Here is a 13137-nt window from a genome sequence, read left to right on the forward strand (position 1 = left end):
TTGTTACCTGTCAAAGACGCACCTGTTCTCTTAAAGGGACCGCGTTCATTTACCTGCAACGGACTAACCAGCAGTGATGGGATGTAACTAAGTACATTTACTCAAGTACTTTAGGTAAGTATACGTGTACTTTACTTGAGTATTTCCATTGTTTCTGCTACTTTACACTTCCACTCCGCTACTTTTATTTGATAACTTTAGTTACTAGTTACTTTACTGATTACATGCTGCATCAGTCAAAGTAGGTTGCACATTTTAAAATTCATAAATTTTATTCATAATTAATCATCAGAAAAATGCAGAATATCAGATCTGATAATTACCCATAAATATTTACTTTAACTTTTGAGTTATTTCTATTCATATGGGTGAATATCTAACACAGCATCTGTACTTTTATGTAAGCATGACTTTTGGATACCTCTTACGACGCTGCTAACCAGCGGTGGACAGTAATTTTATGCTCAAGTAGCGTTCTTAAGTCCTTATTTATGATAATATAAATGGCATAATAATAATAATTCTCAGGAGTAATTTATTTGCCACTAATACTTCCGTGCTTCAACTCTGGTTTGGTTTTGAATGCAGGACTTTTACTTGTAACAGAGTAGTTTTACATTGTTGTACTGTTACTTTTCCTTAAAGGGAAACTCCACCAACTTCACACATTGGTTGGGTGGGTTTACAGGTCTTAGGGACGCTACTGCATACGTGAAAAAAGTAGTATTTTGTGGCTTCACAGGAAGCTGTGTGTAATCTGATAAATTGCCTCCAATGATGTCACCAAGTGGCTGAGTTGCATTGTGGGTAATGTAGGCACCGTGTTTTTTAAAAGGAGGAAGAATGCGTGGAATAAAACAGGAGATATTTCTGGTTCTGCTGTATCGATATTGATAATTTGTTGTTAAACTGTCTTTAATGAGTCCAACGGTGTTACAAGAGCACAATGCAAGACTAGTCGACTGACGCCTCCATTACCCACAATGCAGCTTATTAATTGAGTGACATCACTGGAGGCAGTGTCTCAGATTGCATACAGCTTCCTCTGGAGCCACAAAAGGCTTTATACTACTTTGGTGGAGTTAACCTTTAATGTGCAAACACACAAATTTTCCACCCGAGCAATTCCAAGTGGTATTAAACCGCCAACAGGACAAAATCTGAGTTTATTCATTCATTCATTTAGTCAATAATGGAGATGTGGAAGCAAATAGAAATGTTGCCAGGCTGCCAGCGTTTGTTTTCCCGGGAGATTTCGTGGCTGGTGGCAGACCGAGCAGCTCACTGAAAATGAGGCTTATAGGGAACCAATCTAAACGCCCATGGTGTCGTTATTATATAGCCTTCACCTTCTGCAATGAACATTTCCTTTATAATGATGAGTTAATGCAAAGAAAGGATTTTAATAGCCTACAACCACAAGTTTATATCGTGTTAACGTTGGCCTTTTCACCACCAAAGGTGTATCAGATCACAAGATGATGATGTGGATTGTGTGGAGTGAAATGTATTGAATTTAAAATAGTATTAAGTTCCTCAAAGCTGTATTTAAGCACAGCATTTGAATACATGTGTTATTTCTTTTCACTACTGCTCTATGAATCAAGTACCAGAAAGAAAAGTATATTTCTGCATACAACAAAGACGTTCAAAGAGCAGCAGAAAATATAAGCGCAGGGTTGTAGTACTCGAGATCAGTCTCAGCGAGGACTTGACAGCATTTTCACTCGGCCTTGTCTCGGTCTCAGACAAAGAGACTTTATTTCATGACTAGTCAAGACCACATTTCACAGATGTCACCGTATTGATTTTTTCCTTCATACATTCTGTACTTTATGGTTTGTATTGAAAGACAAGAATCGCCTGGAAAACCTGATGCATGCACAAAAAAAAATGTATTGTTAGCTGGATGGTTATGGGAATGTGGACATTTGAGTGCCTAGGATTTACATGCTCCACTTTTTAGCGTTGGCGTGTCCTGCAGAGCGGGACTGGCATTGATCTCGGTGTTGACTTGGTCTAGATACACTCTGGTCTTTGTAATGACTTGGTATTGGTTGAGGTGGTCTTGACTACAACACTGGTGCAGGGATCTTGAAGGTTTTTCGGGCGAAGATACTCTGCTAGCTATTTTGTGTTAGCCTCATCCTCTGAGGTGGAGGGCATGTCAGATTCTCCTCCTTGATAAGTGACAAAACAATCCACTGTGGCTCAGCGGGACGACTGCACACTTGGGAACTTGCACTTGCAAATATGCGCTGTATGGACAAGTGCTGCACAGTTATAGGTTAGTTTTCTCACATGATTGCACAAGGGATTATGGGCAGACCATCGTCAATGTTGTGTTAATTAAAGTGGCTCTGTGGAACTTCTGTGTTGTGCTGGAAGCCGGTCGTTAGTTTATGTTAGCGGACTCCATTTCTAAGCTGCTGTTGCTCTGTGTTAGTGTAGCAGAGAGAGGTACTGACAAGACGCATGTATAAAAGTCACATCCTTTGGACTGCACAATCCGACCTGAGTCGTCCACAGGCTTGTATTGAAAATCGAGAGAGACGGAGCAGGTCTCATTTTTCACGTCGAGTTAGAATCCGGTCACATATGGCCAATAAAAAAGTGATTAATACATGTATTTACAAATTATATCCATATCAACAATAACTTGGCGGTTCCCTGCAGTAACTCTGAGGACCCCCTAGGGGTCACTAACCCCCTGTTGAAGACCCAGGATGTACTGTATTTTTAACTAATTGTTTCTTTTTTTGAAGGGTTTTCATATTACCTCATACATGAGATACAGTGCCTCACTTAAAGTGACTACAAGTAACTTTGATATTTTGTTGATTTTGGAGGCCCCTGTGGACACAAGGGGGCATGTTTCCATCGTCAAAACCACAAAATATAACGTGAAAAATCAAATGATCTAAAGAAAAATCTCCCCCTGCTTCCTTCTAACTGTCTCACGTATGACTCACTGTAACTGTGCCTGGGAAATGTAAACACCGGCAGAAAAACTAAACAGAATTAGAAAATGTTCCTGCTGAAGGTCATATAGAGACATCAGCATCAAACTGAGACTGTTTCATAAGCAGTTAAAAGCTCCTCGTCGTTGCTTTGAAGTAGTTTTGCAGAGATCGTCTCTACACTTTTCAGAGGATGCAATTATTTTTTCAACATGCTGATTGTCATGATTGAAGGTCATTTTTATCTGCCCCGGTTACAGCAGTACATGGCAGCGCTGGAGTGGTTGATGAAATTATGCGAGGTAATAACACTCTCATACGTTCAATTCTTTGCTTAATCTACTCACTTATGTGATGATATGGATTAATGTGAAGCAAAAGCAGACACGAGTGAAGTTGCACATGGAATCAGAAGCACATGATGATGTCTGTTGAAGAGAAGGAGGCATGAGTGAGGGCCAAGTGTTGATATTTCTCAGCTGATGTGTCAGTGCCACCCACTGGTTAATTCCAGCTAACAGCAGTCCTTTGCAGACAAAGAGCTCCACAGCTGCGATTCCCATGATTATTCATAAACCCTCGGCAAATACAAATGGATTTATAATCAGTTTAAAAAATCACTCGTTGCATCTGTGCCCCAGGATGCATTGCATAAAGTGAGAAACTGCAGAGCTAACCCTTGAATAAGTGATGTCATTATGTTCCAGTGTAAAAGACGTGTGTCGCTGACAAAACAATCTCATCTCAGGGTCTATTTAGTAGCTGTTCTGGAGCTTTTGATCACATTACCTCATCTTGTTTGACGGAGGGGTTTTTCTATGAGAGATCCTGCAACCAGCTGAAGCTTAAAGTCTGATTCATGTGTCGGAAAACAAACTTAATTTGAATGCGACTCCACCGAATCAGCAGCCTATTTAATGCCTGTGAAGTTTGAATTCGAGTTTTTCCACCACTGAACTTTCCCAGGGCAGCGGGAACAAAAAAAAAAAAAAAACGTCTGCATTCCTCATCCCCTACATGCTTGAAGGTGTTTCTCAGTTGAATGCGAGAGACAATTATTGAAAATAAAAAATAAGAATGGAGTAATTCATGTATTGCCTCCTCTTTACAATCCCAAAGCCGAGACAATGTTTTGAGTCTGCGGGGCAAATAGTGTTCACGGAGGATAAGAAGCCTGCAGTACAAAGCCTATTTCATAAGACCGAGTCCCAACATTGTCATTGGTTTCCCTTCAAAAGAATACCATTGCATTTTATCAGTGTTTACAAACAGTGGCGTGAAAACCCCAAAAATCGAACATGCTGTATTGTTGCGCAAGCGTGTCTTTGGACACAGGCCAGAGAAGGAGGAGGAGGAGGGGGATGGCTGGGAATAAGACTTGGGGACTTTACAATGGAAAGTTCACTTATTTAAAGCACAAATGAGTGTTTAGTGTACAGGAAAGAAGGGGGGGGAGTCGGAGGGGAGGAAGTCGCTTAAAAACAAGCTGACGCCTACAGTGTACGTGACTCGCTGACGAGAAGAGGAAAAGAGGGAAGAAAGCCCTGAAACCTCCAGCTTTACTTCCATTTAATGCTGTTTGCAGTAACAGCTGTAGATCAAGGAAGTGTCACCTCTAACTAGATTATTTCTCACAATGCGATGGCAACTGCTTTGAAGATATTGTTTTATATTGGGCCATAAATCTACCCTGCAGAGTGAATTGCGTTGCACCTTAACCTCAGAGAAAGTGAACAGGGGAGCGGCAGAGCAACGCTGTTGTTGTCTCAACTTTGGAGAGGTAGGTGAATCCCACTTCAGGAGGCAGGGTGGCGGGGGGGGGGGATGCGGATAACCTCAAGGGAAACAGTAATGGGAACTGCAGGTTGTATTAAAATGCATGCAGGTTGGGGCTGTGCTCTCGCGCTGCTATCAGTGCCTGCTCTCTCTGTGTTTTTGTTGTAGCAGCTGTGCTTGAGGGGGTTCATTTTAGTTTTGGCAGCAGACCCGACCCTATTCGGTTCCAAGTTCTGATTCTAGTGCGGTCTGCGGGTGCCAATACTGTTGTTCTTTGGATACTTCACAAACAAATTGAGGGAAAAAAAGAATACCCTAAACATTTGGATTACATTTTCTAATAGAGGGACATGCTTCTTTAATTGTTTTTTGCTCTCATTTTAATTTCACATTTTCTCTGGAGGTGGTGTTATTATTCTTGCTGTAGTGGCACCCCTGCTGCATTGAGTACAGAGGAAATGGTGTGCTGCTTTCTGAGGTCATGGGCAAATTCCTCTCTCTGTTCTCTCTCTGCATCAGCAGGTGTTATGGATCTACAGTGTTTCCTGTGCTGGAGAGTTGCCCTGCTGCTTCTCTTGTGTAAGTAAGGCTTTTTGTTCTAAGCACCACCCTAATCTTGATTTCAGTTTTCAGAAAAAAAAAAACCTGCAGGAAGAAAAACAAAATATCATTTCATATTCTCCCCCTTCATCTTTAATGTGTTCCTGCGTGCGAGATAAGACTGCAGCAGTCTTTCATTCTCTGCAAACACAAAGAAAGATCACAGCGGCGGTTCAGTGATGCACCCCGACACAAATGCAAACAAACTCAGGTTTTTGCATTAATGCCCACACCTGCAGTATTTACATCCCCTCCATCCTTTGCCTATCAAGTTAAGACGCATGATTAATACTCTTTGTGGTAAACGCAGGGAAGGCTTACCAGGTCCGGTGGAGTTATGACACAGATTTTAGGGTATTGATGTGGTTTGATGGATATCACATTAGGCATTGCTGTCATGCGCTATAAATCACTGCCTGACATTGTTTGACAGGACGCAGCCATACATATTCATAAAGTGCATTCTGAGGACAGAGATGAAGCATTACGCCATTGTTTGTTTGATTAGCTTCTCCTTCTGCCCAAACAATGCAAACCCTCCAAAAGCCAAAAGGTCAACGCTGGTCACCTGAATTGAAATACAAATGAGGCAAGTTGAGGTTTTGATGAGCGCGCACTAACAACCGGTCCAATCTGTCCTCAGCGCCGTGCGGGCTTCAGTGTGTGTCCGTGCACATCATCAATGAGCAGCCCGTGCATGTCATCCCCGGGTCCGATCTGGTTCTGAAAGCTCGCATCGAGCAGGGGCCCCTGGAGAATATCTCCGTGCTAACCTGGGAATGGGAACCGGAAACTGGAGCTGACCCCAAGAGAGTGACGCTGGGCACGTGCCTCGGCAGGAGCATCAAGTGCACCGGTACGAGGCCGAACATCCACGTGAACGTGTCGCCGACGGAGGCGACCCTTGAGATTAAAGGATACAGCGAGGAGGACAGCAGACTGTACACCGTGACCGTGACGGATCACAAAGGGGTCAAGACCAGCGCACAGTGCATCGTCAGGATATATGGTACGGTATGACTCGCTGCATGTGGAGGATTGAGTTTAAATTATAGATGCTGGAGCAGAAAATGTGAAAACACAGCTGATCCTAGTCCCATTACAACAGAAGTTACTTTTACTTTTAAACTTCACTCATAATCTGACATCTCCTGGTACGAAACAAGGACCTTAAAAAGGAAAAAAGGGTCATTACATCACTGAATCTTGTCTTGGTGCCAGATTGTTATTGAAGATGGGGAGATGCATGGAGAAACACACCAAGACATATCTACTTCATTTGACTTCTGATGAAGAAATTTCGCCAGGAAATGAAAGAACACACTTCAGAGAGTTGGCTAATGACGGATTTTTCTTCCACATGATTGACAGGGTTGATAATATTGTGACCAAACGGGGCAGATGATTGATTATTGCTGATGAGACTGTAATTACACTGCAGACAGGAGCCTTTGCTACACAAAGCCGAGGGACGAAAAACATGTCGATAAAAAGAAAAAAGAAAAATAAATCAGTGGTTAACACACTCTCTGAAGTGTGTGTCGTTGAGGCATTTCTTCATCAGAAGTCGTACTATGTAGATATGTTGGGTTTGAGTGTGTTTCTCCGTGCATCTCCCATAGACTTCAATACGGCTGACGTCACAGTCTGCAACCAAAGCGAGATTCGGTGACGAGATGACCCGCCCCTGAAGTTAAAGGTGCACTACGTAGTTTTGGGGAGGAAACTTTAATCAGCAGCGAAACATTTTCATTGATTAATATTCTAGACTGAATAAACAAACTGTCCTCAAAGGAAAACACATTTTAATACTGTTCTAATTGTTTATATCTGCAGAGCCACATGTCGTCTTTCATCAGACGCTGTTCTGGGTCCCTTTGGAGGACGGCGTGTTTATTCAGTTATGAAAACATATTAATTAAATACATATTTCTGAGCTTGTATTATTACCTTATTAGTATTGTAAATATTGCCTTTATGAGTTTGAATTTATTTTCCCAAACTACATAGTGCACCTTTAAGGCAAAGTCAACACGAATTAATTTACTGAATTTGTGAAGGAGGCACAGTATGTTATTTCTGCTGCTGGGGGTCCCTTAAATGAAAACAAAACAAAAGATGCAAGTAGTGTTGGATCATTGGAGTTGTTGTCTTTAATTAAACAAGCAGCATTGCAAATGATAATCTGTCCAAGCAGACTCAGGCATAAATGTTCACGGACAAGGAAATGTGTAAAGGTTTTATTTATGTCATGTTTAGTCACGTTTGCTGATTTCCTTACTCACTCTCTGACTCTCTGACAGGCGACCAGATGAAATGCACCATTGCTTCAGTAAACTTCTGCATATGGTTTGAACATTGTTGTAAACATTTGGGATGATGTTAAAGGTCCGGTATGTAAGAAAGCAGGTTGTCGAGTCTCATTCCCAACTTCTCAATTACTGACGGTCTGGGTTGGTAGATCAGGTCGACCACCAATCCAAAGCGTCCGCACTTGATGAGTTCAGAATGAGACTCAAAAATCACATTAGACCTTTAATGCTAAAGTTCCTAAGTCAACGCCATTTAGAAGAAATGTAGTAGCTTTTAATCATATTTAATTTGGCTTATTAAAAGATGGAGTTTGGCAATAAGGGCCCCAGCAAAACTATGCAAGTGGCTGGTAGCTTTGCTTCTTTCACCATTTAACGAAACAAGATGCTGGGGAGGAAGAAAATGAACATGCACCAGCCATTTAGCCTGTGGACAAAAAAGTTAATTTGGTAGATTTTCAATTTTCCATTTTTTCTGAGCTGTTTTCATCTGTGTTGTCATAAAACCTGAGGTTGAAAGTTAATTGAATCCATTTGGCTTTTTAAAAACAACTAACTGAAAGACAACATGAGTCTGGGATGTGCGTTTGTCCTCATTTTCTGATATTTTATTGACTAAACAATTGATTAAATGCACAAATAAGCTGATAAACTAAGAGATAATACGGAGAATCATTAGTTGCAGCCCTAATTATAGATAATTGTGTTCTCCACTATCTGCAGGCTATAGGTTAGAAAGATCAGCGGGTGTTTGGAGGCTGCCAACTAGCCAGCATCTGAAAACACATCGTCTTCTTAATCACTTTGAAAAGCTTACAGAGGCAGTTTATGCAGAAATGTATTCATATATAAATCTCAGAGTGATGATATGAATGCAGAAATACTCCTGACTCCATCCTGGCCTTTCTATTATTTACCCCAACAATTACAAACAGCCTAATGAATGTGTTTTAATTTCACGCCAGTCTGCATTGTTTCTTTTCTTGTCTCATTTCACAACAAAGCGCTCAAAGTTAACATTTGCATTTAGGATTTACTGTCTGGGTCTTCCCTTTTGTCTCTGAGCTTCTAGACCATTCCGCTCTCGTCGTAGCTTTCTCGTTATGTGTCAGAGCTGCTTTCTCTTTACTCTCATCCGTCTGCTCTAACAGTATCAATTCATCAGCCCCACTCCTCTCTACATCTGCTCGCTCAGCTTTCAGGGTTTTCCATCATCTCATTTTCCGACATTATGCCTCACTCTCCGGTCTCATTATTGTCTCTGAAACGGAGCCAGTTTCTCCTGACAGCATTAAACGTCTCTCATGATTCTTTGTGTTAGACCCTCTTGGACAGCCGTGTGCCATTATTCTTATTTTTACAACAGATAGATGCCCACGGCTGAGCATTTCATATCTTGTTTCTATCCCTTTTTTTTTTTTACCACCATCCTTATCACCTCTTTTCATTTTTTATCCTCTCCATCTTTTGTCTGTCTTTACAGAGCCGGTGCACCACGTCTCAGTCAGCATCAACGTGTCTCACTCCTCGCTGGTTTGTGGCGAGGCCTGGGGGACGGACCCCCACTTCAGCTGGCTTCACGAGCGAATCGCCATCACCAACAGTGTGGGCACCGTCTCTAAAGATGGAACGACTTTGATTGTGACCAAGTCTCCCTTCTGTGGCCACTTCACCTGCATGGTCAGCAACAAACTGGGCTACAGCTCTGCCACGTACACTGCAGGTACAAGCTGACACCGTTTTGTTTCTCTGTTCTTCAGTATGGCTAGAGTCCAGTTTGCATAATGAATCAGATACAGAGGATGTTTCATCTTATTGTTTTGTTGTTTTTGTTTATATCCCATAAATTTCACTCTCGTAGCTCAAAGTTAGCCGCTAGCTGGTGAGCATAATGCCACATTCAGCAGCTAAAGAGCCACATATTTCCCTCAGGAGCTGGTGGAGACCAAAAAAGAGCAACAAAGAAGACTAAACGTTGGATTTAAATTTGCCACGTGGCCAGAAACACGACTCCAAATCAATACTAATGTTCCTCTTCGTCTGCTCAGTGTAAATAGGGAACAGTTTTGCCATATTAACTTCTCGACGTGCTAGCCTTTTGTCCATGAGTAGCTGACGCAGCAACTCACACCAAACCAATCTAGATGATGCGTCTCGACTTTGGGGTGAACTGGGCCTTTAAGTAAAATATCTGAATCCAAAACTTTGACCTGTAAAGTCTTCAACACTGCTGCACTGCTACTTTTTACTTACATAAAAAACACCAGAACACTTAAATCACCGCAGGGATTATGAGCTCATCTTAATCTTTACTTGTCTAAACCGGCTGACTGGATTAAAAACTGTGGCTACGCCTGTTCACGTCTCGTTTAAAGTCAGCTCGCCGTGCCGTGTCATCGATACTCAGAAATCAAACTCCTTCACATCGCGCCTCGTGTCTATCTCGAGCCGTGTCCTGATTGCACTTTGTTCTGTGTATTGTATCACTGGTGGTGTTTCAGTGATAAAGGATTTTCCACCGTGCGATCAATAAATCACTACCGCCACGACCGCTGCTGCTGCTAAACAGGCGAGACAAATGCAATTCTTCGTATCTGCCAAGAGGCGTGATGATCCAGAGACAGCCGGGGTATTTTTAGGATTCCTCCTGTTGGCCCTCCTGTTTAGTGACTGTACTAGATGTGGTACAGTGGACCTCTCTGGCCTTTCAGTGCTCAGCCATTGTCACATGACTTGTGTTTTTTCCCCCCTCATTGGGTGTCTTTTCCCTGGTTGACAGCGCCTTGTGAGACAGGGGGGAGCGGGACAACAGCTGTTGTAGTGTGTCTCATCTTCCTGCTGCTGTTCGGAGGAGCGCTGGCATTTCTTCTGTGGAGGTACAGTAACGCGCATATACACCGACAGGCACAGACACAAATCTCATTTCAGGCTTTGCTCTGATGATAAAAGCCCATTCGCCGAGAGAAAATAAGACACTGGTAGTAGCTGCTTCACGAGACAAAAGAACCCAAATGAAAACAGCTACACAGCTAGTGTCCTCCCACGTGAGGAGTGATACACATGAGGGATGACAGGCCGAGGTGCGTGTCCGCTGACAAAACAATTGTCGCGTTTACTCGGGCCTGTTTTTCGGTCTGTCACCGCTGTTTGATCTAAATTGGACACTGGGTTTTTCTTTTCAGGTGGCGCAGGCACAGCAACAGAGGAGAGAGGCTGCACGAACACTTGGATGCCATCTGAAAAGAAAAGGTCTAAGATACACTCGTGTTACTCAGAGGTTTCAGAGCGGAGATCGAGGAAATAGACTGGAGCTTCCTGTCCTGTGAGCAGTATGACCTTACACTGGAACAATGTGAAGAGTGAACTGCTTGCTGGCAAATAAAATATCTAAAAATGGATATTCAGCTGTGAAGAGCCAGCGATGTCTTAACACTGCCTCCTGCTGGACTGCACCTGACACTGTATAAGCAATAATCATTTTTATATCCCTGTGTATTGTATTGAAATATACTGTATTGCCTTCTTAATAAAAAATCCCATCACAGACGGGGAAACAAAACTCAGTGATTCAGCAGTTATTTAAACACATCACAGGTTGTGAGAGACATTTTTTTATTTGGAAATTGTTTCCACAGGGCGTCCTTTTTTTCATAATGATCCCCATTATCTCTTTTCTCAAACACTTTGAGTAAATGTCGGAGCGGGATAAAAGATTCAATGACGGGTATTAAAAATGTCGACAGAATTAGATGATATTGTAAAAATGAATTATTACAGCAGCAAGGAAACGGGACAGTGTCGCTGTCACATTAGTCCGATTGTCCCTCCTGCTGGGAAACACATCAAATCCCCAAACATTTCTATATCAGAAGAAAGAACAACACTGTAGTTAATCTAGGAAACTCAAAAAGACAGTAAAGATGACTGTATTCAGAGCACACCAGCCTCAGACGGTTAGTAATTGCTCGCTTGGCTAACAAGAAAACAGCTACACTGGTCCAACAAGGGCATTTGGAAAATGGAAATACGTCTTTATTTGTTTGGTCACGGATCTGACAGACTGTTGGAAGCAGCAGCGTCGGTTCAAAACCCCTTTCTGTCCCGGGCCAAAACCTGCATGTTTGTGCTACTTCCATTTATCAGCCCCTCAAAGCGCCGCCTTGGCTCCAAATACAAATGGATTGCACATTTTCCTTTTCAGAATAACCAAGACTATTTGCAAATGAAGATTTATTTGATGCGAAGAGTTGCAGTAAAGATTTACAGTGGCTCATGTGAATATGTAGAATTTAGCTTCGCCTGGAAAATAATGTTAGAGAACGCAGAAGCTGACAGATATGACGGCTCGTATGAGGGCAATGACTCGATCAGAAGGATGACAGGAACTATGTGCAGCCTCATAACAAATGAATGAAAGTAAAACAGCAAAAGATTTACTTAAAGTAACTGTAACTGAGGTTTTACCTTAAATCAAACCATGTCACCAACTACTGTAGGAACCCAAAGAAAAAGCCGGTATTCCTTCATCCGATGTGTCATTGGGCGTGTCAGGTCCTACAGCTTGGAAAGAGAGGAGATTATTCATCATGCACGTATCAGTGTTGGAAGTCTCCTCATCAGAAATAGATGCCCCGTGCTTGTGTTTCGGATGAAAACAAATATCTGTAATAGCAGAAGAAAAGCTTGCAGTTAATCCAACATATTGCTGATATTGTTCAAACACCCTCTGGAGATGATGCATCCAGTTCTGGTCCAGTTGATGTGTGAAAAAAACGCTCACTTTTTGTTAAAATCTCGATAGTTTGGTGCAGTTGCACAGTTTGGGAGCCTGAACATTTTCAGATATGGATTCCTTGTGGCAGCTATTTTACTTTCCACCATACCTGAATTATGTATTTACGAGGTTACAAGATACATTTTGCATCACATCTGCTGAACTGAACATGATAACACAGAGAAGGTGACGTCTACCCCTTTGTTTTAATGGTCAGGGATTACAATGATGCCATAAACAACACCGTAAGTTGCTCAGGTGAACAGTTAACGGTGAGTTCAGGTACGTTGTGGGAAAGAAACTAGATATTCCAAGAATTCTTCATTGGGAAAGGAAGCACTGAATGTCTTTTATTTGCAAAAGCATCACGACCAATAAAAAACTATTGCTATGCCGTGACACCACAAGTCATTTTCTATTGTGGATTTAGATTGTTATGTAATGAATGGTTTGAGGAAACGGAGACAGAATACAAGATATTTATTTACTCGACAAAAGATCAAAGTGGCTGAACCTTTCATTTCCGGCCAAAATGTTTAGGAAAATAGCCTTTCTTACAATTTTCTCTGTTTGTTTTGTCTCTGTTTGGATGCCAATGAATACAGCCAAGTTCATATCAACCAGTCATGGATAAAAAACATGCACACAGCTCATAAATGAATACAAAACCACTGCAAGAATGGAAAGTATATACCTTTAATTTGATTTCTTGATG

General features: G+C 41.9%; 1 protein-coding gene across 4 annotated transcripts; it reads left to right on the top strand.

Moving 5' to 3' along the window:
• Nucleotides 1-24: 24 nt before the first annotated feature.
• Nucleotides 25-11211, top strand: LOC311259880 (uncharacterized protein). Of its 4 annotated transcripts, none has more exons than XM_084357261.1 (6): nt 25-114; nt 5256-5315; nt 5980-6345; nt 9132-9371; nt 10428-10524; nt 10831-11211. In XM_084357261.1, exons 2-6 carry the CDS (start codon nt 5264-5266, stop codon nt 10886-10888), a joined length of 813 nt encoding a protein of 270 aa, XP_084213387.1. In that variant the 5' UTR covers nt 25-114; nt 5256-5263; the 3' UTR covers nt 10889-11211. The 4 variants fall into 4 exon arrangements, with proteins under 4 accessions (XP_084213387.1, XP_084213388.1, XP_084213385.1 ...); XM_084357262.1 differs by having other exon boundaries at nt 32-114; nt 5259-5315; XM_084357259.1 differs by lacking the exon at nt 25-114 and adding an exon at nt 4414-4740.
• The last annotated feature ends 1926 nt before the right edge of the window (nt 11212-13137 follow it).

This window comes from Pagrus pagrus, assembly GCF_965226575.1.
Source record: "Pagrus pagrus genome assembly, chromosome: 7".
Lineage (NCBI taxonomy): Eukaryota > Metazoa > Chordata > Actinopteri > Spariformes > Sparidae > Pagrus > Pagrus pagrus.